The sequence below is a fragment of the Sparus aurata genome, chromosome 14 (assembly GCF_900880675.1).
Source record: "Sparus aurata chromosome 14, fSpaAur1.1, whole genome shotgun sequence".
NCBI lineage: Eukaryota > Metazoa > Chordata > Actinopteri > Spariformes > Sparidae > Sparus > Sparus aurata.
In genome coordinates this window covers 1205828-1231406 of record NC_044200.1, presented here as the reverse complement: position 1 = coordinate 1231406, position 25579 = coordinate 1205828, and the positions used below count along the sequence as shown (strand labels likewise).

At 40.0% G+C, this 25579-nt stretch overlaps 1 protein-coding gene across 2 annotated transcripts in view; it reads left to right on the top strand.

The window, feature by feature from the left end:
• lemd3 (LEM domain containing 3) overlaps nucleotides 1–24991 on the top strand; it is a 32726-nt gene extending 7735 nt beyond the window's left edge. The window contains exons 2-13 of one of the 2 annotated variants that reach the window (XR_003986757.1): nucleotides 4077–4117; nucleotides 5245–5314; nucleotides 9577–9650; nucleotides 12424–12503; nucleotides 12630–12775; nucleotides 15564–15665; nucleotides 16281–16383; nucleotides 16619–16797; nucleotides 18528–18609; nucleotides 18695–18814; nucleotides 18898–18976; nucleotides 22948–23084. Coding sequence is in view for 1 of the 2 variants with exons in the window: in XM_030440478.1 (XP_030296338.1) it covers nucleotides 4077–4117; nucleotides 5245–5314; nucleotides 9577–9650; nucleotides 12424–12503; nucleotides 12630–12775; nucleotides 15564–15665; nucleotides 16281–16383; nucleotides 16619–16797; nucleotides 18528–18609; nucleotides 18695–18800; nucleotides 18898–18976; nucleotides 22948–23126 (1241 nt within the window). In the remaining variant the exon portion in view is untranslated. Of the gene's footprint in view, nucleotides 1–4076; nucleotides 4118–5244; nucleotides 5315–9576; nucleotides 9651–12423; nucleotides 12504–12629; nucleotides 12776–15563; nucleotides 15666–16280; nucleotides 16384–16618; nucleotides 16798–18527; nucleotides 18610–18694; nucleotides 18815–18897; nucleotides 18977–22947 lie in introns of both variants that reach the window. The other variant, XM_030440478.1, reaches the window with a different exon arrangement.
• Nucleotides 24992–25579: the final 588 nt, after the last annotated feature.

Sequence of the window (25579 nt, the reverse complement as noted above, 5' to 3'; positions counted from 1 at the left end):
TGCCTGTAGCTGCATACATGTAGTAAATTACTACAGCTTCAGTAGGGCTGTAACGATACACCAAACTCATGATTCAGTTTGTATCACGATTTTTGACCCACGGTTCGATACAAACCTCGATCTTTTTTTTTTAATTAAACATTTTATTTATGTAACATTTCAATAACTTATGTGTATGATACTTGTTTGATAGTATCAGAGGAGCAGTATTGTGGGGGGCGTGTCTATCTGATGATCTGTTAACTGCACAGATCCCTAACTCAACTTAATACGGAGAAATGTCCTACAAAGCAACGTTACAGAACCAAACAAAGGTAATGTAGTAACTGTAACTGTCTTTGGCAACAAGGAAAAATACCGCAGCTGTACGTGGAGAAGCGTCCTTCCTCCCGCCCGTCCTACCGACTCCTCGTCACATTTCTGCCCGATAGACAGCGTCTGTCACCGGCAAAAAAAAACTTTAACTCACAGAGTGTTTATGATGGCCTCCGGACCGAGACTTCAGTGAACTCCCTGGAAGACGACTTCCGTCTGGTTTTGATTGACAGGGGAGACACGGAGAAACCCCTTGAAAAAACACACACGACATCATCATGACATGTACCGTCACGTCTCTTTAGGAGCTGTGGGGGCGCTTTCTGTGTGAATTACGCAGCGGTTCGTCTTTACAGCGCTGTTTCGCTCTGTGTGAACGAACAATGGCGGAGAATTGGCGAACGACCGCTGCGGTGTTTATGTGGTGTTACTTATAGCTCATAGGGTTGGATCTGGACTGGAAGTTGTGTCGCGATTCTGCCTTCTCACAGCGCAAGACAGGTTCGTGGATCTGAGTGTCGCGATTTCAGCTTCGATACGTTCATCGTTATAGCCCTAAGCTGCAGCATACTCTGAATCACGAACATTAAAAACAAGACTTCTAACCAACATATCCTCTTGTTATGTGCAATGAGCAAAATCATTCTTTAGACAGAAAACCCCAAAACATTTTGCTGTATCAAAATCACAGCTTTCATTCAAAAATGTAGAATCCTGCACCAGCAGCTCTAAAACAAATATAATGTATGTGGACTTTAGCATTTTCCAAGAAACTAACAACATAAAAAGCCACCCTTGTTCACAAATAAATAATAAAGAGTCCACGACTTCTCACTCTTAACAAAATCCTGAGCATAGAATCCATCAGACCAAAAAGCAAACATTTTCCTGTATACTACATTCAAAAACAGTTTCCATACAAAAAAGATCTTAGGCCATTAAACATCTGCAGAAAGGAAAGTCACAATGTTGTGTCACTTTTTCTCAGCAGCTGCACTGATGGACTCTGTGGAGGGCAGGACAGTAAACCTACTGAAGACTTGGGGTTTACCTGCAGATCTGTTTACAGCATATTGATGTCACAGCTAATCTATACAAAAAGCAGCCCTCATACAAAAAATATGAAAAAGTCCGCACATAAATCATATTGATTAATCATGTTCAATGACTTCGGTTTTGGTCTGCTCTTGTTGGAAGGAACTACAACAGTAGTTCCTCTGGGTGGAAACGTTTAATGTGGTTTCTCATGTTTGTCGTGATTCCAAAATATTTTAGTTTAGTTTCATATGGTGTGGATCTAGTCCAGGTCTGTTTTCCCTTCAACATCATAAAAGCCAAAATGCTTCCACATGCTTGCTTTTAAAGCAGAGGGTGCCGGTTGAATGTTGCGCTCGGCCATCCTATGTTTTTTGTTGTGTGCACACTAGGGGTGTCAACGTCTACACGTGTAAACGGGCACACGGATAACAAATCATAACCGTTTAGAAAAATCAATAACCTTTTACACATATTTTTTTCCCCTCCTCCTCCTCCTCGTTAATTTCTCATCAATATATAGTATTCAGGGTTTCCCCTACATGTAATTGACTGTGGCGCACCGTCACGGCAAAATCAAAGCCGCCACACCTCAAAAATTCAGGCATAAATAAATCCAGTGGAAATATTTTACCGTCGTCTTCCACCGCAGTCTTTGACGTTAACTAGCATGTTGGATATTTAGCTTGATAATTGGCTAGAGGATTAAAATGGTCACTTAGAGCGGAGTCCTGCACGGGTCGCCGCATCTGACCCGTTTTCCGACAGTAGCACAGATTACATTGCGTACCAGAGCCGACCCGCTATAAATTGATACCGACGCCCGAAGGAAAATTGGACGGACGCAAATTTTAAAAGTGAAAGTAAGATAATGTTGCCTGAAAGCTTCAGATAATAACATTAACTAACTATACACTTAAATGTTCCCACTACCGCAGTTATCCGCATACATAATAGATGAATGGGGCACAATGTTGAAAAAAAAAAATCTCGCAGCCACAGCCAGTGTCGCGTCACGTCACTTCAAGTTGACTGGGGGACACGATGGCGGCGGTCAACAAGCGGAGCACTGTGTGTTTTTTGAACAAACTGCCAGTGGAAATCAAGTTGAGTGTAGGCTATGTCAGGCAAAGTTGGCTTACAACAACAGCACGGGATCCATGCTAAACCACCTGCGATGGATACACCCGAACAATTTGGAGGGAGAGACTGCTGCTTGCATCGGTGCTACCACATCTGCGATACAAAGAGATCATAAATCTCCGACGTGTAACCGGGTACATGTCGGTTAGAAGCCCCGTTTACACGTGTAGAAAAAATTGTAACCGTTGACACCCCTAGTGCACACCATCGACTGTCAGGGTGCTGCACTTCCGCACTTCCGAGTTCCACCTCTTGCGCTCCGTCAACATTACGCTGTCAGTTAACATTTAGAAAATCGATTTTTGACATTTGTGAATATGTGTGTGTGTGTGTGTGTGTGTGTGTGTGTGTAGATTTTATTCATTTAATTGAATGACTGAATATGAAGGAGCATACTGTGGATTTAAACGCAACTCAGATTGCATCAGCAGTTAAAATTTTTACATTTCACAGAAGTATCTACAGAACTGCTGGGTTACTTTACGTCATACAGAGTTTCATATATTATGGTAACTTGGTGTTTAACATAGTAGTTTGCCCCACTGTCTTATGAACCCTTACACATTGTATTTGTTTAACATTTTAAAATTGTGTGAAGTTCAATTTTTGTTGAATATTATGTGTAAATATGATGTATGCCAATTAGGGGTGGTGAAAAAACTCGATTATTGATTAATTGCGATTATAATATTGACGATTATGATTCGATTATTAAATTTCCAAAAATCGATAAATCTATTTTTTTTTAAAATAGTAATACAAACTGGAGTCCTCCTCTTACTGGCTTCCGCTACATGGTCCACAGTCTGGAGCCAAGATATGTTATTCCATCCCGGAGCTTTTTCACACTTAAATCGATTCCAAATCTTTACAAGGAGACAAACCTTTCCATGCAAGTGTCCCTCAACTCTGCTCACAGGGTAGCAATAACCTGCGATGCCTGGACATCCAGAGCTACAGTCTCATATGTGACCGTTACAGCTCATTATGTCAGCAGTTAATGGAAGCTAATGTCCTACGTACTTAAGACAAAAGCTATGGATGATAGCCACACAAGCGCAAATATGTGTGAGTTTCTCAAAGCAATGGCAGACGAGTGGGGAATAGAGAAACACGCCCTGGTTCTCGCCACCAACAATGCTTCTAACATGAGTCCGGCTGCTGAGCTTGGCAGCTTTCTTTTAACAGTGAAACACTACATTTAAAACAAATTAAAAAATAATAATTTTGATATTGCAGTTACACTATACAATATTGAAGGTGCTGTGAGGTGTTACTCAAAAGATAAGTAAAATAATTCAGCAGCTGACTGATGTTAAATGGAAGATCAATAATCGTTAATAATTGAAAATCGAATCGATAATCGTTAACAATCAAAAATCGAGACTTCAATAATCGGAATCGGGAAATTGGACCGATTAACCACCCCTAATGCCAATAGGTGTGGTATACTGGCACATCTGGGAGTAAATTTACCATTTGAGTCGTAACATTATTATATGAACGTTTTTCCATCTACCAATCCAGCTTGTGTTTTGAACAATTTTTGTCTCCTGACTGTATCTCTTTCTCCTTTGTTGCAGTTAAAAGCCACCCTTTTGGCAGTGATTTTGACTCTACTTATGTAAGTGAAATTTTTCTCTGATCCCCCCCTTTTAGTTCTTAATATAGCAGGTTGTTGATGAATTCTTATTGTTTACATTATAGTGCACAGGAAGGTCAACATTGACACTCAATCTGGAATTGGATTGGAAACATAATGTATGTAAGCAGTGAACACAGAATTCAACCTACTTTTGTGGCCATGATCAAGGGAACTTTGAAAGCGGCATTGCTAGCCGTTTCATCTTTGTTGTGATGTGCACATTACACTTCAAGCTACAGGGAACCAATTGTGTTGCTTGGAGGTGTTTAAAATGTTTTGTCCACCTCATTTTATATCAAAAATTGATTTAAGACCCAGGTTGTGAAAATAGTTTAGAGTTTTTCGATATTGATTCACCTAGGCCTTACTAGAATAGAACACGTTGTGGAATTTCATAGAGAAAAATCAGGTATAAATTTCTGTTGAATTCATGGGACTTTGGTTGTGATTCTATCAATGTGTATTCTGAGCCTAACTGATTTATAATTTTCCACTGGATTGGGTTAAAATTTGTTCCCAAGAAACACTAATTTGCATCATGCATTAATTTCAATAGTTGGTAAAGAATGTTCACAGTAATAACAGTAATTTATATTTCCAACAGTTTTTACTTTTGTGCAACTATATTTTTTATTGTTTAAAGTAATAATATAGTTATTATATCTATAATGTTCATGTATGCAAGTTATTTGGTGCTGGATACAAAATTAGATGCCACTGATCTCACCAAGTATAGCATTAGAGCTAAAAAAAACACGTTTTAAGATATTTTGACTATATTGTATCTTTGTATTATACCTTTTGAGTCTGTTTTTATTGGATTAATTTGCAAGTTAGAGCCTGTAATGGCTTGGTTTGTTGTATACTACATGATGCTTTATTGTTCTCTGTGGACAAAATATTATTTATAGTTCCTTAGCTTAATACACACAGTTTTTAATCCTGTTAAACTTTTCTGACTAAATTGACATTTACGTTACTCTAGGCTTCAAATGTGGTAAGGTACTAGCAGATACCCATTAAAGTACTTGAATTATGACTAATATAATTAAATGCACTTAAATGCAGTTTGTAGAGCGTGTCCACTAATTATTTATTGTCTGCAGGATAAGGTGGAGAAGGACCTGATCCTAAAGTTGTTGCTCAATCTACACAACCACCTGGCTCACATCGCTGGTAGCTATTAACTCTCTGCACTCCACTCTGTGGTCACTGGCTGATTTATCAACTAACTGACTAACCAACCATATTTCTGTTTGTACAGTTAACACTCTGCTAGTACAATTCAGCAGTGATTCTTTTATTTTCATTGACTGTGTTCAGATGTTATATACAGTGCTTAGAAAAGTATTCGCCCCCCTTGAAATTTGCCACATTTTGTCACGTTTTAACCACAAATGTAAATATAATTTATTGGGATTTTATTTGATAGACCAACACAAAGTGGTGGATAATTATGAAGTGAAAGGAAAATGATACATGGTTTTAATTTTTTTTTTACAAATAAGAAAACAGAAAAGTGTGGTGTGCAAAAGTATTCACCCCCCCTTTAATCTGATACCCTTAAATAAAATCCAATACAAAAAATATCCCAAGCATTGAACTTCTCACAGAGCACTGATCAATCCATCACCTGAAAATGGAAAGAGTATGGCAAAACTGCAAAACTAGCAAGACATGGCCGTACACCTACACTAACAGGCTGGGCAAGGAGCGTGTTGATCAGAGAAGCAGCCAAGAGGCCCATGATAACTCTGGAGGAGCTGCAGAGATCCACAGCTCAGGTGGGATAATCTGTCCACAGGACAACTATTAGGCATACACTCCACAAATCGGGCCTTTATGAAAGATCTGTCTGATGTGGTGGTCAGTGATACAGGAGCTCCACAGGGAACTGTGCTTTCTCCCTTCCTCTTCACATAATACACCACTGACTTTCAGCACAACTCTGAGTCATGCACCTGCAGAAGTTTCCTGACGACTCAGCTGTTGTCAGGTGTATAAGAGAGGGAGAGGAGGGTGAGTACAGGACACTGGTAGACGGCTTTGTAGAGTAGTCCGAAGAGAATCACCTGAGGCTGAATGATGACAAGATCAGAGAGATGATAATCGACTTCAGGAGGAAGAAGATGCCTTGGCAGCCACTGTGGATCAGAGGGGAGGTGGTGGAAGAGGTGGAGGACTACAAGTACCTGGGAGTGGTGATCAACAACCGACTGGACTGGAAATCTAATACCGAGGCTGTGTACAAGAAGGGGATGAGCAGACTCTATTTCCTGAGGAAGCTAAGATCTTTCAACGTGTGCAGCAAGATGTTGGAAATCTTTCACCAGACTGTTGTTGCAAGCGTCATTTTCTATGCTGCTGTGTGTTGGGGCAGCAGCATCAGAGCCAGCGACACCAACAGACTTGATAAAATCATCAAGAAGGCTGGCTCTGTACTTGGTCTCAGGTTGGAGTCTTTTGAGACCGTGGTGGAGAGGAGAACGCTGTTATCCATCATGGACAATCTCTCCATCACAGAGCAGACGGACAGTGGAGCACCTTCTCTCACAGACTGCTGCAGCTCCGCTGTCGAAGGGACAGATATAGGAAATCTTTCCTGCCACATGCAATCACACTGTACAATAACAGCTAAAACTTTGGTCATAACACAAAGTCTCTACGCACTTTGGTTTTGTACACTCTGTTCACCACACCTTTTATTTAATCTTGCACTACAGTTACTCTGCTTATTTATACACTTTTTATAAATTTTGTACATTTTTGTATATTACGTTTTTCTATTGCTATTTAATATGTCTAGGTTGTTCCTCTTATTTCATTGTCTTGTTGTTGTCTTTGTGTGTAATGCTGCTGCTACATCATAATTTCCCAGCTTGGGATCAATAAAGTATATCCATCTGTCTATCTATCTATCAATCTATCTAAGAGTCGCAAGAAGAGAGCCAATGTTGAAACAAAGCTATGCAGTTTGACACAAGCCATGTGGGGGGCACAACAAACATGTGGAGGAAGGTGCTCTGGTCAGATGAGACCAAAATTGACGTTTTTGGTATAAATGCAAAACGCTATGTGTGGCATAAAATCACCCTGAACACACCATCCCCACCGTGAAACATGGTGGTGGCAGCATCATGCTGTGGGGATGCTTTTCTTCAGTAGGGACAGGGAAGCTGGTCTGAGTTGATGGGAAGATGGATGGAGCCAATTACAAGACAATTTCAGAAGAAAACCTGTTAAGAACCTGCTAAAGACCTGAGACTGGGGAGAAAGTTCACCTTCAAGCAGGACAACGAGCCTAAACATACAGCCAGAGTTACAATGGAATGGTTTAGATCAAAGAATATGCATGTGTTAGAATGTCCCAGTCAAAGTCCAGATCTAAATCAACTTGAGAATCTCTGGCAAGACTTGAAAATTGCTGTTTACAGACACTCCCCATCCAGTCAGACTAAGCTTAAGCTATTTTGCAAGGAAGAATGGGCAAATATTTCAGTCTCTACATGTGCATCGCTGGTAGAGATTTATGCCAAAAGACTTGCAGCAGTCATTTCAGCAAAAGGTGGTTCTACAAAGTATTGACTCAGGGGGGTGAATACTTTTGCACACCACACTTTTATGTATTTTATTTGTAAAAAAAAAAATTAAAACCATGTTTCAGTTTCCTTCCACTTCACAATTATGCACCACTTTGTGTTGGTCTACCACATAAAATCCCAATTAATTACACATACCTTTGTGGTTAAAACGTGACAAAATGTGGAAAGTTCAAGAGGGGTGAATACTTTTGTAAGGCACTGTAGATATGTTTTGTCAAGCTGCCTAGTAGATATATGACAACATAACCTAATATATCCACTTCGCATTACAGAGCAAATTGAATGATGAAATGTTATTTTACATGAATATTCATCTTCCATGGGAATGCAGAAATAACTTTTTTGCACATTTGACTGTATTTTCAAAATTGTGACAGCACACGCAATTTAGGAAAGGGGTGGCACAGCTTTAAAGTGACAGTTTCTGTAATGTAGTGAATATGGACTGACAATGCTTTACGTCTATTTTGAGATCATAGGTTGCCAGTCTTCGAGTTCTTTGTAACTACAGTGACAGTGACTCTGACATTGAAAGACTTGAAGCGAAACGCTCGCCCAAATGGAACGAAAGAGGCACATTTAAGATTTACCGTATTTTCGTTTTCGGGTCGTTTTGGGAGTGCTACGGGCACTTTTACGATGGCATCAAAATATATTTTTATTTTTAAAACAGTGTGAAAGCTTGACACAACATGAAACTTTGCTCGTAGTATCACCAGGGTCTCTATACATGAAGTCGAGCATTGAGAACATTGTTTGTGTACACAGTTTACTAAAAATAACGTTTTTGAACAACTCACCTTAGTAGTTGCTTGTTCTGCTAGCCGCCGCCCTGCCAGCCGAGAAGAGTTGCTTTCTGAATGCGACTAAACATGGAGGAGAGTTAAGGTGGACTGCTCCTAAAGCTTAGTTCCATATAATTGCACGGACAATTAGTTGTTTTGTCGTTAGCGAAAAACAATATTGACCTTGAAGTTAAAAAAGGAGCCTCATATAAGAAACAATATTAACATCAAAAGCGGAAGAAGTCACGTGAGATATCGCATGGATAGTTGTTGCCGGAAGACAGTAGCATTCCACCCGAGCTGTCCTGCATGTTATGTTACATTCGGAGATCGATACTTCTCAGCAGCTAGCGGAACAAGCAACTGCTAAGGTGAGTTGTTCAAAAACTTTCTTTTTTATAAACTCTTTCTCAATGCCCCTGTTCATGTGTAGAGACCCTGGTGATACTATGAGCATGTTGTGTCGAGCCTTCTTAATGTTTTAAAAATAGCGATTTTGATGCTATCGTAAAAATGCCCATAGCACTCCCACTAAAAATGAGTTTGACCTGAATATGAGAATACGGTAAATCTTAAAAGTGCCTCTTTCGTCCTCATTATGCTTTTACACGAAGGTTTGACTCAGCTACATTCACAAAAAAAAGTCTAGGTTGCATTTTGGCGAGAATTTTGCCAAAATAAATTACGCTTTATAAAATGTGCATATGGATTGAGCAAAAATGACACTTTGAAATGGGCAAGAGAGGTCCTCAATCAGACAGAGCTGTTGAAATCAGCTTTTAGAATTGTAATAGAAACTGATTAGTCTGTAATATAGTAATATTTCCTAATCTGGCGTGCTCTTGGACATTATTCAAATCACATCCTATAGACATGATGCCATACTTGGACCTACTGCTTACTGTCCAGTATTCAAAATCGCTTGTGATATAAATTTATGGTCCCAGTATGCCGTCATGTAAACATGACTAATCAGTAGATTAACAGGATGTGATTCAAGCAGTTAGAAGTGTGGTTTTTCATCAATAATGGTTTGATATTGTGATTGCAGGCCAGCATGACTGTGGAGACCAGCAACATCCAAACAGGAGTCTGTCCATGGATGAGGCCTCTGCATACTTACTGGTATGTTCACACATTAACATTGCAGACTGAAACTGGAATTGCCAGCATTATTACCTTAATTTTCCAGCTGGCAAAGATTTCACACTACTTGACAAGGTTTTGTAGTTTTGTGGTTCTCGATGGCTGTGAAATTCTATGTATGATGACCGGTCATTTTGTGTCATCTTGACTATATATTTTCTGGTCTGCATGGGGTGAGGACGCTGTTGGAAAACCTCAGTGTCATTTCATGCGTGGGTATGTGAATGTGTGTACATGCACAATGCGATTATCTTGCCAACCCGTGGTTCATTAACATTGCTGCCCGTTGGCATTTATCAAATCTAATAAATAATGTGGGTTGCATTTCAGTCTCATGTTTTTCAGCCATTGATCATGACACCCTGACTCCTATTGAGCTGAATATTTGATAGTTGAACAGTTTCTGTAGCGCAAAGTATGAAGCAGTGGAAATGTGGCAGAAAACATACACAAGAAAAAAAATAATGTAGACTAGAACATTTTTGTGAAGTGATTTTGAAAAAATGCTGAATATGTAGAAATGTGAAATCAATTGCCAGAAATGTGATAAAACTAAAATGCATTTCACTACATTGCTGTGCAAGTTAAGCCGCAGAGTAGCCGCATGCAGAGATGTTTATTTTATAGTTGTCGAGTCAAACTGAGGAAAATACAGCAAGTTAGAAAACTAGTGCTGTCTGCTGTCTTCCAGAAATTTGTGTATTAGAATTGAAATCATGGCATGTACAGAACTTAAAAAACACAAAAACTATGTGTGATATTTCAAGAACTATTAACTATTTAACTTGTATACAGCTTTTTGATTTTTTGATTTAAATTGCTGTGACTTGTTCAAAGTTTGAATGGTGTCTTTAGAAGAGCAGAAGAGTTCTGAAGGGGTGGAGAGACTTTGAAGATTTCTCTACAAGAATGAATGAGAAACATTTTGCAGAAAATTGTAGTATTTCAAAAAGTATATTAAATCCTGAGTCAGCATTGTAACTAATTAATAATTATGTTTGACCACCTTGTTTTAGCTTTAAAGAATTATAAGCATTAATGAATTAATTTGAAAGCATGTAACAGTGGTGCCTGAATGTAAATACAAAAGTGATGGGGTATACGCCACTGTGTTGTTAATGTTGTTAATGTCCAGCAGTGGAGAGCAGTCCCTTTGTTGCAACGTTAGAAAATGTATTAAAAAGACTGGGCATAGGTTTATATTTTCACCACAGAGTTGATATAAGTTAAACTGCAGTGTGTTTTGGTTAGTCCAGTTAGTAGGTTGTCAGCAAACTTTGTTTTGCCACAGTAAAAAAATATTTTGGTGATTAAACACATATTAACATAGAATATTTCTTTAGGTAAAAACGTGTTGTAAATTTTAGAAATGATTGCATCAATATTTTTTCCATATGCTAACAAGCTTTTGGAATTCTTAACACTAGCCCTTTTTAGATAGAAAAGGCGGCACATTTGCTCCAAGGTAAGGGCGGCAATGTGCCGGCCTATCTCTCTAAAACGGAGGCGTAATATTCCTCCTTTTCCAAAAGCCACCTCTGAGTTAGACGTAAGCATGTGATGTGACGTGAAGCTCGAAGTTGGGCTGTGAACGTGACACTTGTCTTCAAAATAAGAGCTTTACATTGCACCCCATTGGAGTTTAGAACTGGGTTCTTGGCGGGGGCTTTTAATTTGAAAGTAGTGACACTTTAGCGACACACCTTAGCTTTCTGACACAATAAAACAGCGACCGAGGAGACGCTAGCATCTCCTGGATCTCAGCAGCTGTCCAGTTGTTCATCTTAATGTCCAAGGGTGAAATGATGGACTGACTGCTGTGATCAGCTGTTTCTTGGTTTTAAAACTCCCCGGCTGTGGGTCGCACAACAGTGCAGGTCATTGACACCTCCGCCCACCTCACGCAGAGGCTGGCACATTTCCGCCTCGTTTTAAGATAGCAGTCGAGGCGGAAATAAGTGTACCCTCCGAGGCGGAAAACCGGCGGACCACAACAGACCCCTAATTTGCCTCCCTCTGTCTAAAACTGCGGACCAAGCTGTCAAAGGACGGGCAAATTGGCGGCCTGGTGCTCTGTCTAAAAACGGCTACTGTGAAGTTGCTTCACATGAAGTCTGCAGATATGTAGTAGCCTACCTAACTCTGTCCTTTTCCAGCAGGTATTTTTGTTAACAACCTTGTGAATGAGAGAGTCAGGTAGGGTCCTGCTTACCGATGGCGATAATTTATTTTTTGTAATTTGGTGCGAAAAACTTAACTTTACGGGATGCATTTTGGGTCAGGACCTCAATCGTAACACATTATCACTGCCTCCATATGATTATAAACAGTCAGCAGGTACATATTTAGATTAACAAGGAAACACGTCGAAAAAAAATTGTGTGTACAGTCATGCCTCTTTTTTTATCCGCAGCGCTAGCTTGCTGTATTACTGACACACTGGTGTGGCTTTACGCAGGAGCTGTTTGGTTCTTTGTGAACAAACATGGGTGGAGAATCGGTGGACCCCCTCTGTGTGAAAAGGTCTACTGCTCCACCTGGTGGATAGAAAAACCATTTGAACTGGTTTCCACACATGGCGCTTTGGGGTTTTACGATTCGGCCCCATGTTCACTATGTTGTCGGGGGGGATCTCATTCCATTTATGGACTCTTCCGGACCCGTCACAGGCCCTTGACTGACTGATTAGGGCCCCGTCTCAGGGGAACACAAACTTTCAAAAGGCGTAACCTGTACTTTGTCTTTTGTTTAGGCTCAGAATCAGGAGTTTGAAGGCTTCATTCATACCTCTTTGGAGTGGATCATTCGGACAGGCCAGGATGTTGGGATAAGGTATTAAACAATATTTGTATACTAATCAAATGCCTTTACATGTAACATGTGTACTCACTGTGTGTGTGTGTGTGTGTGTGTGTGCTTGTGTCTGTGTGTGTGCATGTACGTGCGTCTGTTTTGCAGGCTGACTGGGCAGGTAGATGATGCTCCAGTGTCTGATGTGTCTGAGATCTCTTGGCTAGAGTCCACACATCCCAAGATGCCCTTTACATGCCGCTTCCGTCGAGCCTTCATCACAGTCATCAGCAGGGTCTTCCTTATAGCAGTTGGTGAGATAAGTAGATCACAAGTGAAACACGGGGAGTTTATTCCCGAATACAGTAATTGATTAGTGCACCTATACCTGTGCCCAATTGCAAAAATCTAGTTGGAAGTTCCCATGAGTTTCTAATTTTGATTTTAAAACAATAGAAAATGTTGACCCATCCTGCACCTGTGCATACTTATATTTTTGTCCACAAATGCTTCCTTAATTTATATGTCACTGCCATTAGTCTCATTAGAAGTACTAGTGTTTCTGGGAACTGGGCCTCCTGGATAACTGTCCAAAACACATCTGAAATAACTTTAATCAGGGATTTCCATGAAACCCAATCATATTTTATGGAGGAAGTATTGTCTGATGTCTTCTGGCTGCTTTGCCTCAACTCTGGACAGATGCTATATTTGTAGTTAAAGTAACTGCAAACCAGCCACATGAAAAGCTCTGGACTGGATTTATTGCTTAGTAACTCGTCCTGTCTCCTGTCTGAATCACTCATCCTCTGGAGCCGGGCTTCGCCGCTAGTGTCTAAGGCTGGTTGGCTGCAGGGCAGGCTACTGTCAGGCTGCCTTACCACACCTTGCTTCACCTAACAAGCCCAAAGGCTCTACAGCTGTGACAACCAAATGACACTGTGTCTACTGCCGAGGAAAATACATCACGATCCATGCATTATGCATTGAGAAATTAACAAAAATGTCAAACACCCTGTCTGATTATGTTAAAGAAAGTGAGGAAAAAATGTCTTCTTTTCTTCATCCTCCATCAAGCTTTGTGAAATCTGTCAATTTTGTGTAATCCTGCTGACGAGCCAACTAACAAACAAATCACCAAACTGACTGACACAAGTGAAAAAATGTTAGTTGAATACTAGAAAATTAAACTCATTAGACAAGAAAAGTGTATCTCGGACAAATCTCACCTGAAAGTAATGGAAACACAGGTGCGCTCTAAAAATAGAAAGTGAATACTGTATGTGGTGTTCACTGGTGATATTGTGGCAGGGCACTACAAATAAATGAATGTAAGGGAAATCCTGGATTGTTTGCTGGGGTCTGAATGCTACCAAAACACAAATGACCTACAATCAATACTGTGCCTGAATCCATATTGTGTTGCTACAGACAGCATCGCTGCTGCTGCACTGTCCAATATCTGACATATATAAAACAGTTATAGAAACAGATCAATAGGAGGCACAGTCGACAATGTATTCAAACAGAAACTACATCTATATAACGGATGACTAGAATATTAATTATTAAGTAACCGAGGAACACACCACACCGAGGTCTGAAAGCTACTCCACAACCATCCGAGTGTCCGGTTTGGAATGCTCTTTCCAGCCTGTCTCTGTGTCACGCACAACAGAAAGGTAAAGGAATTTACTGACGCAGGAAAAGCAATGACCTACGTTAAGATGCACATTGTCCCTGCAGCAGAGTAGCGTGAGTGGGACTGTTTTTGTGTTTAGCCCAGGGCTCGACAGTGCGACTGTTTTGCTCGCATTTGCGAGTTGATTATTTCCAGTGCGAATAGAAAATTACATTCAGTCGCATCAGTGCGACTCCGACAGAACCTGTAGTACATGCACAGTTTTGCTGTTTACGTGAGCAGTGAGCAGTAAACACCCACACTTTTTCTGCCGTTTATCCGCAGTTTTGCACAAACGCCTCCCTACAGTGGCTCAGTCTCTCTGGTCGCCCTGTGTCTGCGCTCGCTGCAGCTGCCTCCTCTCCCCCTCCCTCTCCTGTTGCTGCTTCAAACATGATACCGGCTTTGGGACTGACCGGCTGATGATTGGCTGTTCCGCCTTAAGTCCCGCCTCTCTTGCTGTGTTAGATTTATTGTTCAGCTCGTGCTGATGATGCGGGAACTACCGTAAAATACCAAATAATAGCCGGGCTTTTATTTGTTTCAATCACTTAACAGACCAGGCGTTTATTTGGGACAGGCGTTTAATTCCCTCCTCACAAAAATCCGGGATGAAAATGTCACAAACTTTGCCAGCTTCTCTGTGAATTCTCTGGCATCCTTCTGGGCACAACACGTGAAAAAGGCGAAAAAGAAAAACGTGCAGTGTCAGTAGTCATGTCTTCTTCCTTGATGTTTTTTCAAAATAAATTTATTTGGAACTGGCAGTTATTTACCAAAATATACAGCTCCACCCAGCGTTTAAAGGGGACCACATGATGTGTTTTATAATGTTTTTATGTGTTTACAGCTGCTAATGTATGTAACGCTGTTACTGTGATGATACATGACAGTTAAATATTGAATATGTCTATAATAACCACATCCTGACATGTAACTGTGATTTTTGATGGGTACTAATAATAACAATCATGACAAAAAATTAACAAAGACTGCAGATCAAGATAAGAAGCTGCAACTGGCAGTGAACTGCTTTCTTTTCTGTTAGCAGTGAAGTGATGTACTCCATGACAGAACATTATAGAATATGCTAATGTATAAAATAACATTTAATGGTAAAAAAAAAAAACGAACAGTTGCAGTAGGCTTCTATTATTATAAATATGAAGCATATATATAGTTTATTATTATTTATCTCTACTTCTCCAAACTCAGGCTGCGCAGATTGGTGATTATGGTAGGGAACAGATCGACTATAGATATGTACTTTATATGACCCCACTTCAAAAACACAAACCATCCTTTTAATACATGGGTGTAGGTGTCACCGTTGATGACACGTCACCTACCAGTCTGTTTCAACAGTTTATCCGTAGTTGTGTTTCAACCTGTGAATCCTGTGTTCTTGTTTGTGTTTGCAGTGGTAGGTTGTTTGTGGAGTGTGGTCTGCTACATGAAGTATCGTTGGAGGAGAGAGGAAGAAGAGACCAGGCAGATGTATGACATGGTGGAAAGGATTATTGGTAAGGAACACTTGCTAATGTTAAGCGCACTACCTACACCACACATATATACACACACACATAATTTTGCCTTTTCTGTGGCAAACTGTGGCAAACTCTGTGGCAAATTGTCTTAAATTGAGAGGCTGATTGTTTTTTCCAAATAAATTAATCAACTGTTCTACTACCACCAGCAGGACATGTGTTTTGACAAAAAATACTTTACATGTGACACTTATCGCCCACTTAGTGACTATTTACAACCCTCTGGCTAGAAGCTGGTTAGCTGTCATGTACATTCATGAATCAATTTATTAATCCTTAAATATCTTTTTTTTTCTAGAATAAACATACATCATTACAGTGTTGACAAACAGTGTCATTTTACTTAACATTTTCAATGATAAAATAACTTAGTGGCATGTATTATTGATGTCTGTGCTGTCTTGTCACTGCCTTCTCGTCAAAGAAATAAGGGCTATTGATGATCTTACCTTGCCATATTTTTCGTAAACAAAATTGCTATTTTCAGTTGCTAGTACTGAAAGGAATATTTGCCAAATCAAACCAAATAACATGATCATACAGACAATCAGCATTTCCTTCATTATTCCTAACTGTGTTGTTGTTTTTCAGATGTGTTGAGAAGCCACAGTGAGGCTTGCCAAGAGAACCAGGATCTGCAGCCCTACCTGCCCATTCCCCATGTTAGAGACTCCCTGGTTCAGCCCCAGGACCGGCAAGTACATACAAGGCTGCAACAGCTTGTGTGCTGTAGCCTTTCTGTTAACACAGATGCGTTCATGTTGCAAATAGTGTTGCAACTGTATACTGTTTTTATGGTCTGCAGTTGTATTAAAATGAACGTTTATTATATAATGTACATTAGCTTATCTATTAACAAACTACATGAACTGTATATCTATTGATCTATCAATTCTGGAATGTTTGTAACTAGTTCTGATATTTCACAGGAAGGAATTGAAGAAGATTTGGGAGCAGGCTGTGAACTTTCTCTCTGCCAATGAGTCCAGAATTCGAACAGAGACTCAGAGGATTGGTGGAGCGGACTTCCTAGTCTGGAGGTGGATCCAACCTTCTCTCAGTTGTGAAAAGTCCTCCTTGATGCCCTCCAAAGTTTGGCAGGGAAAAGGTAACACACACTAAAGCATTTTCAGTGGCTCCATAGAGCATGTAACTTAAACTGTAGCAGTTACTCCTTCAGAAACCGGAAGAATCTAGGTATCATGGGTAAACGTTTATTGCTAATAGGCAAGAGCACGCCGTCATTGCCCCTCCAAAATTTCCTAGTAGTGACTATCAAGGAGCCCAGTATGCTCTTTGCTGTGATCCAAATGAGACCTCCCCTGCAGCTATAGTAAACTGTCTGCAACAATTTGTATGTTAGTAATAGTGTTGTCACCACACCAAAATTATGACTTCGGTACGATACCTGCCTAAAATATCACGATACTGATACTGAAACTATACCACGGCGAAAAAACTAAAACATCATCAAAAGTAATGAAATAAAATATTAGGTGATAGAATGTAGAACTTAAAATGATGTATTTGTTTTTAATTAAAACACTTAAACTTAAAACATCAAAATAAAAATATATATTTTTGTAAAAGCTGCTGAGCTTCATAGCTTTTGTATCCAAATAACCCGATTTTCCATTAAAAGCTCAGTGCTTGTAGTAGAAAAAAAATTAACAGCACATTAACTACAGTTTTATTCAGCATAAAAATAATGACCAAAAATGACATTAAGTGTGAGTCTGGCATTCATAAAATAAGATGATACTTTATTTGTCCCACAAAGGGGAAATGTGCAATTTGTATTTCATGTTGATAAAGTTCAAACCCTGGATTATTAGCCTGCAAACTACATTAGTGCACTAAAGTACAACACAAATGACCTAGACTTGGATGAGGTCTGTGCTCTTATCAGACCATTTTCTAATAATATAATTTACAATATATATTATAAATTGACAAAAATGTACATGCTATGATTATATTGCTAGTGCTGGTTGACTTAAAATAGATCATTTATAAGTGGTGTTGTTGATCAGCATACTTGTGTACACCAGCGCATGTTATGGTAAAGTTCATGTCACCAGTGTGAACGTTGCGTTTGCATACAGAGATGTGTGGAACCACATCGGACTGTTAAACAGTTAGCTTTTACTCCTGCAACTCTGATGGTGAAAAAATGTTGCTTGTCACAAAAAAAAAAACCTTGCTTGACTTACATCCAGGGGATATTAAGGTTATCTATTGCTAACCTGCAGCTTTTTGAACTCTTTGAACATGTCCGCATGTCTGTCAGCTAGATCTTTCGCCAAGTTGGACCTGTTGGCTCCCTTGGTCATTACGGATTGAAAGTATCGTTTACAGATGGACTTTGTGGTGTCCATGGGCTTGCCCTTACTGTCGGCAACGTAAGCGAAATATTTCCATATTTTGCTCCGTGCGTCTGCTTCTTCAACAAGCCTAGGACGGTTGGCAGGAGCACTCATGCCACTCTTAGCCGTGTCAGTCTCGCTCTGCTCTGTGACTGCCTGTCACTGCAAAACCCCGCCCACTCTGGCTGCAGGCAGTGAGGAAGCAGAGAGAAGCTGCATACAGACACGCTGCCCCGCTGTCGCACAAAGTTCATAAAGTACCGATACTAATAAAATGTGAAAAAGTATTGCTTTTAATGGCTGGGTACCCTGGTACCTTTCTAGTACCGGTTTACCGTGCAACGATCGCAGCCAGCTCAGGTCCACATACCATGTAGCTGTAGGCCCTGGTTACACATATTCGATTGTACTGAACCAGCAGTGTGTTCTGCCATTTTCATCAGTACATTGACATTTTTTCTTCCCGCCCCAGCTTTCCCTCTAGACCGGAGGAATTCTCCTCCCAACAGCCTGACTCCATGTCTGAAGATCAGAAACATGTTTGATCCGGTCATGTGAGTAGCTTTCCCTGCTGGGCTTATCACATTTAGTCTATATCATAATTCTACTTCTTTGAGCTCTTTGTATTTGTGTTTTCAGGGAGATTGGGGAGAACTGGGATCTAGCCATCCATGAGGCCATCCTGGAGAAGTGTAATGACAATGACGGCATCGTCCACATCGCTGTTGACAAGAACTCACGAGAGGTATGCTCCATCCTGTGAGTGATGAACTAACCTCACATTACCTGACCATTCTATTAGCTGCAGTGATATCACAACATGCTTCCTCTTTTCTTCACAGGGCTGTGTCTATGTAAAGTGTCTCTCTGCAGAGCACTCAGGGAAAGCCTTCAAGGCACTTCATGGCTCCTGGTTTGATGGTAAATTACACACTCAATAACACTTACGTTTAGAGCACATCAGCAGTAACAAAAGAAAAAAGAGCAGGGACTGTGTTTATGTGGGTGTTTTGCTTCAAGTACCGCTAAGAGGATGATATACAATCCAGGAAGTCCAGTCCAGTGTCTTGGCATACACCAATAACAAGACTTGCCTACTGCCCCATCAATATCTTTAATGTTTTTTTTAATCGAATGGTTTATATTTGCAGTAACTTAATACAGAGCTGTATAGATGAAAACAATGAAAAAAAGCCTATTTTCATATGACTATCCGTATAATATCAATATATTGCCCAGCCTACTGATCACTCATATAATGGTAAATCAGATGGGTATTTTGATATCTCTTTCTCAGAAACACACGTACACACACAAACACACACACCAAGTCTTGTGTGTGTGTGTGCTGACATCTTTATGAGCAGCGAAAGTAAAGAGAGATTTCGGTAAAGTTTTTATCTTCTGATGCCAGCTTTGGAAGGAAAACCACATAAAAAATTTCAAGAGCAATTTGAAGAGGATGCTAAATGTAATTATGAAACTCTGTTAACAAACACTCTGCCAGCAACCAAAAACTATACTACTACTGCAAACACTGGAGGTTGTATTTACAATGATATACTGGGGGGTATAACTCTCTTTCGACGAACAAGCTAATATTTAATGTGTGACCCTTGTCACCTACTAGGTGGCTATTTACATCCTTTGACTGTTAGCTAGAAGCTAGCTAGCTGTCAAGTTCATTCATTCATTCAATTATTACTTCTTAACTATCCCTTTTTTTCTAGAATTAACTTGCATCATCAAAGTGTTAATTTACTTAAATGTACCATTTTCATTTTAAAATAACCATGTCATATTTATTATTGATGTCTTTGCTGTCTTGTCATTGCCTCCTCATCAATGATTGGCCATTAATGATCTTACTTTGCCATACTTATAACAAAGTTAACACCACCCTCATTGCTAGTATTGAAAGGAAAACTTGCAAATTCATAACTCGATTACGAATCGATTTTCGATTATTAGTGATTATCGATTCGATTTTCGATTATTAACGCTTGTTGATCTTCCATTGAACATCAGTCAGCTGCTGAATTATTTTACTTCTCTTTTGAGTAACACCTCACAGCACCTTCAATATTGTATCAGTGTTTCCCCTAAGATGGAGTTGTAGCAGTGGAGGTGAGTGTTCACCCGCGTGCAAATGCAAAGCGCAAAGTGCTCCCTGCCAGGAGGTTTCTATGTGCAGGGTTCGTACGGGTGCTTGAAATCCTTGAAAGTGCTTGAATTTCAATGTTGTGTTTTCAAGGTCTGAATAGTGCTTGGATTTTAGTTTAAGTGCTTGAAAGTGCTTGACATTATAACTCTGTGTCTTTCACAAAATTGGGATCAGACTGGATAATTAATTTCTGAAGTTTTTGCTATTATAAAATATAATTTTAGATGTTTACAGCATGATACAATGTACATAACTGTGATAGAAAGTGAAGAAAAAAAATCACAAGTATATATATTCCCTTAGATATGTATTTCACCCCAGCAATAAGGTGCTGGAAATCTTAAAAATGACCCTTAAAAGTGCTTGAAAAGTGCTTGAATTTGACCTTGAAAAAAGTGTACGAACCCTGTATGTGTCTGTCGCCACCAGAGGGGCTCTTTAGGCTTAAGTACATAACAGTACATTTGTGCACAGTAATGAGCAGGGGCAATGTCTGTCTAGCTTACATATGAGGTGTCTCAAGCTTTAAGAAAATACACTTTTATTGAACACAATTAAAGTGTAATCTTTAAAACAATTATGGACAATAATTTCACAAAAAATATAGTAACAACAAACCATATACAATAAAATCACACAGTAATATAACACAAATACTAGAACAATCCAAAAGGTCTGTGCCTCTGTGAAGTAATCTGTAACTTGACATTGACAGCTCACAGTGGCCCTCGCGCATAGTAATGCTGCATTCGAGATGGAAGGAATTTTCTGACTTCCTACTAGAAAAAGTACACCAGAACGCCACTCAAAGTCAGAGTCCTTACTTGTGAACTTGGCACAAATCCATCCACCCCGAATGATAATCCTGAATCCATGATCAGTGTTGCCTGCTTCATGGTTGACATCTACCCTATGCTTGTTAAAATCGTTGTGCTGACATTATCAAGTAAACTCAAAGTTTCTCGTTACACCTTCTCCAAACCTGCCGCTAACGTTACCTCCGTTGTGGTGTATGCTGAGAGACAGCGCAGCGCAGCACGGCACTGCACGGAATAGCGAAGTTTAGCACGACGCATTACCTGCATCAAACAGTAACGGTATATCTGGATGAATGTAGCAAAGGAGACCGCTTGCAAAGTTTTTTTGACAGAGACAATGATAGTTGCCAAGCATAATAGAACCATGAATACTGGCAGCCGAAATTGTTATATTTAAGTTCATTATTCTAACAGCTGTAAGAAATAGAGTAACAGGCTTCATAGTCTCTATAGGTGGCCCACTGTGGTTCGGGCTTTATTTTCATAAATCGTTTCAAACAGGTGTGTCATTGAACTGGATATGAGGCATCCATAGCGCAAAATGATATAACGTTAGTATCTAAAGAGACAAGACTGAGCCCACTCTCCACCTCCTCACCTTAGAAAAAAATCAGCAGCGGCGGTCATATTTCAGCAGTTGTGGTCCGCCGCTGCTAGGTGCATATAGGGGAAACACTGTGTGTAGTGTAACTGCAATATCCAAATTATTATTTTTTACTTTGTTTTAAATGTAGTCTTTCACTGTTAAAAAAATGGCCATTTCAAGCCTTTGACTTACCGAGTAGGGCCTGCTTTTGTTCCAACACATAACTGGCTGTGGTGCTGCGATGAAAGAAGGCAGTGATCCATCTGACTCTACCCAAGTGTCCGGCCACAGTGGGCAGCTTCAGGGCTCGTTGGCAAGCGATGTTGAGAGTGTGAGCTAACACCAGACATGTAGAAAGTTGCCAAGCTCAGCAGCCAGGCTCATGTTAGAAGCATTGTCGGTGACGAGAACCAGGTTTTTTCTCTATTCCCCTCTTATCTGCCATTGCTTTGAGAAACTCACACATATTTGCACCTGTGTGGCTATCATCCGTAGCTCTCGTCTGAAGTACGTAGGACATAAGCCTCCATTCATTGCTGACATAGTGAGCTGTAACGGTCTTGTAAGAGACTGTAGCTCTGGATGTCCAGGCATCACACGTTATTGCTACCCAGTGAGCAGAGTTGAGGGACACTTGCACGGAAAGCTTTGTCTCCTTGTAAAGATTTGGAATCGATTTAAGTGTAAAAAAGGGATGGAATAACATAGCTTGGCTCCAGACTGTGGACCATGTAGCGGATGTCTGTGTTTTCCACCACGCTCTGTGGTCTCATGTCCTTCGCAATGAAGTAGGATATTCTGTTTGTGATTGTCTTAGCTCGCTCTGAGCTGGGCGCAAGCTTAGCAACCTCATGGAGAGTGCGCTGGTTTGGTGGGATGACAGGCTTCAGGTGATTGTCCTTTGCCCAGGCTGCCTCCCCTGGATGGAAGCGCGATGTGTGAGCCCTCATGTTGCTAGTATTGCTGCAGTACTTAGCTTAGTGCAGTGTTTCCCCTAGGATGGAGTTTCTTTCATAAAGGGGAAACACTGTAGTGTGGCAAAGCTTGCAGAAACATACGTTCTGTCGACATGTTGTGAAGTCCTTCCATAAAAAACCTAAATGCACCCACAGACTCGCTTTAAGGCCAGATGGAGCGGGGTGGATTATCTGGTTGCCGGTTGTTGCCATTTCTTGCTCCATTTTATCGCCTCGCACCCGCACTACCTGCAGTTTTTTACTCACTAATAAGATGAGTATTTCTCCTTGGGAAAAACTGTAAACTCTGATGTGATGTGCTCTATATACTGAATAGCCGTGACAGGCTTCTGGTTTTCATTTGACAGGTAAGCTGGTGACTGTGAAGTATCTGCGTTTGGACCGGTACCACCAGCGCTTCCCACAGGCCCTGGGCTGCAGCACGCCTCTGAAGGCCTCCAGCCTCCACCTGAACACCACAAGCACAGTGAAAACTACACCCTGCCTACAGCAACGTGGCTCAGCCAACTGTTCAGGCTTCTCATAAGATCAGTATCAGAAGTGGATTTAGCATTCTCCCCTGTGCCCTCCAAGCATGATCTGTGTCACAGGAGAGCTTTTTACTTATGTTTGTTTTTCTTTTTTAACACAGGATCTTTTCAAGAAAAGCTGTTCAGCAGTGCAGTGTTTGTTTTCTATAATTTTTGTATTAGAAATGTTATTGATTTAACTAGGAAGCAATGTTTTTTTCTGGAATATTTAAGATGTGTGCAGAGACTCTAACCCTTCATCCTCCTCTTCCACAATCTAACTGTTGCCATGATGGAGTTTATTTGGTCACTAAATAGAAATGGCTGCATGTATCAGAGTATGCTTTCAATTCAACAAAATGTGGATGTTAATTTTCTGAATATGTTAGATGTTGCTCCTTGTTATTATTATTCTTATTATTATTTAGTCAAGTGAGGAAGACATGAACAAACTTGTAGAGGGTGTGCTGTAAATACATGTGAATGGTGGCACAAGCTTTATTAAATCCTCTTTATTAAAAGCAAACCATGAGCTCAAATCTTTGTTGCTGCTCATTTGCAAAGTACATTATTATTATTATTACTGACATCCTTCAACTTGGGTCATTTTCACTGTTGGTGCATCCTTCTCATTGAATTGTGTTTCCAAACCTTGTATGATTGTCATCTCTCTGTATATGTGACCGACAGACCGGAGGAGCACACATATTTCAGGACGGCCCATGTCATTTATACTCAGTGCTCATCTCATTTGGGTGAGACAGATTTTTCCTGCCCTATGAAATCTGACTGTGTCAGTTCTGGTGTTTGATCATATAAGCCTCTTTCAATGAGTCAGCCACTTTTTTGTCATAAATTGACAGTTTGTTGTATGCAGCTACTACTATTCCAACCCTGGTAAGGGGGCTGTATTGAATTTTAGGGATTGCTGTTTACTTTTGTCTTTTTGGAGCACCTGTGTATTCAGAAAATGCAAAAAATCTAGGAGTTGCCAGATATAATTTTTGATGCAGTAAGTTTAGAGTTGGATTCATTATTTGCAGTGTTTAATTGTACAAATAATGCACATCTCACATTTTCTAAATCTGCTGCTGCAGACAACTTAACTGTGCCTTAAATTAGTTTTTATAAGACTGGCACTACATTACTGGAGAATGTCCTGAATTTAAGAAATGTTGAAACCATGTAAAGGATGAGTAGGGCTTGCTATAGATGTAGTTTTGGTAGTGTTTGACATCATCAAATGTGGTGTTTTGTAGCAGTTTCCTTTATATATTGAACCAAATGCTTCTCTCTATTTATTATTATTATTTTTTATTTTAATCAGCCATGGTGTGCGATTTCATTGACCTGTTACACGGGTGTCAAAACTTTTGTTTCATCAAGCCATCCATTAATCTTTCATTCACTTCCACACAGTTGTCAGGATGTTTAAAATGGCAAAATAGAGTGATCACTCTCAGAAATAAGCCAATTGACACTGTATCACTGTAATCTATTTTTGTATGGCTCCAACGGATTGGTGAATCTGCAGCATCTCAGGCCACCCTGCTGGTAATGAGGCTGTATTTAAATGTTGGTTTGATGTGACAGCACTTTTCCAGGCTTGTTCTCCACCTTTGAATTCATCTGCACAGATGCATTCTTTTTCCTCTGATGTATTTTATGTAAACACTGTATATTGATATAACTGTAATATGTACTACTATATGCAGCTTTATTTCCATTGGGTTGTATGTTTGGAGTTACCAGTATCCCTAACCTGCTAGCCGGAGAGGGGAGGTGTACATTACAACAGACATTCAAAAAGATACAGATGTTTTAATGTAATTTGTCAATTGTATAAAAAGCTCAAATTAAAGGTTTATTAGGGGTTTTTAAACTGTGCTTGTTGTGCTTTTCTCTCATTTGCTTACATGGCACATTGGTTCCCTGTGGGTCTTTTATGTGTTTTAGCCATTCATGTATGTTGATAATCTTTTGGTTTGATTTTTTTTGGCATTGAAATCCATAACGTATTTCTCATCATTTTTAAATAATAGGTGGTAAAAGACTTAAATGGCCTCCATTTCATACCGTGTCCAATATATCTGTCCATCAAGGACAAGCGGTCAGTATTAAATAAATAAAACATTAAATTAATATTCCTAAATACAAGGCTGATTGCATTCCGGCACCTTGCCGGATCTCCGGCGTACCGGCGCGACTGCGAAAAAAAAAAATGAAAAACCGGGTTTACTTAGAGATCTTACATACAGTTCTCTGGATCTACCAGAGGCGCAACTTTCACTCAATCACAATAGTGATAGGTCTACTAGCCAATCAGAAATACAGTGGGGGCGGGCCTTGGCCAAACATTGATCCAGAGAGCAGTCGCTCTACATGCTGTTGAATCTGGGTTGTCCATACTGGCAACGCGCAGTATGGAAAACCAGTATCGATTCAGAAAATCCTCTGAATTGATTCAGGG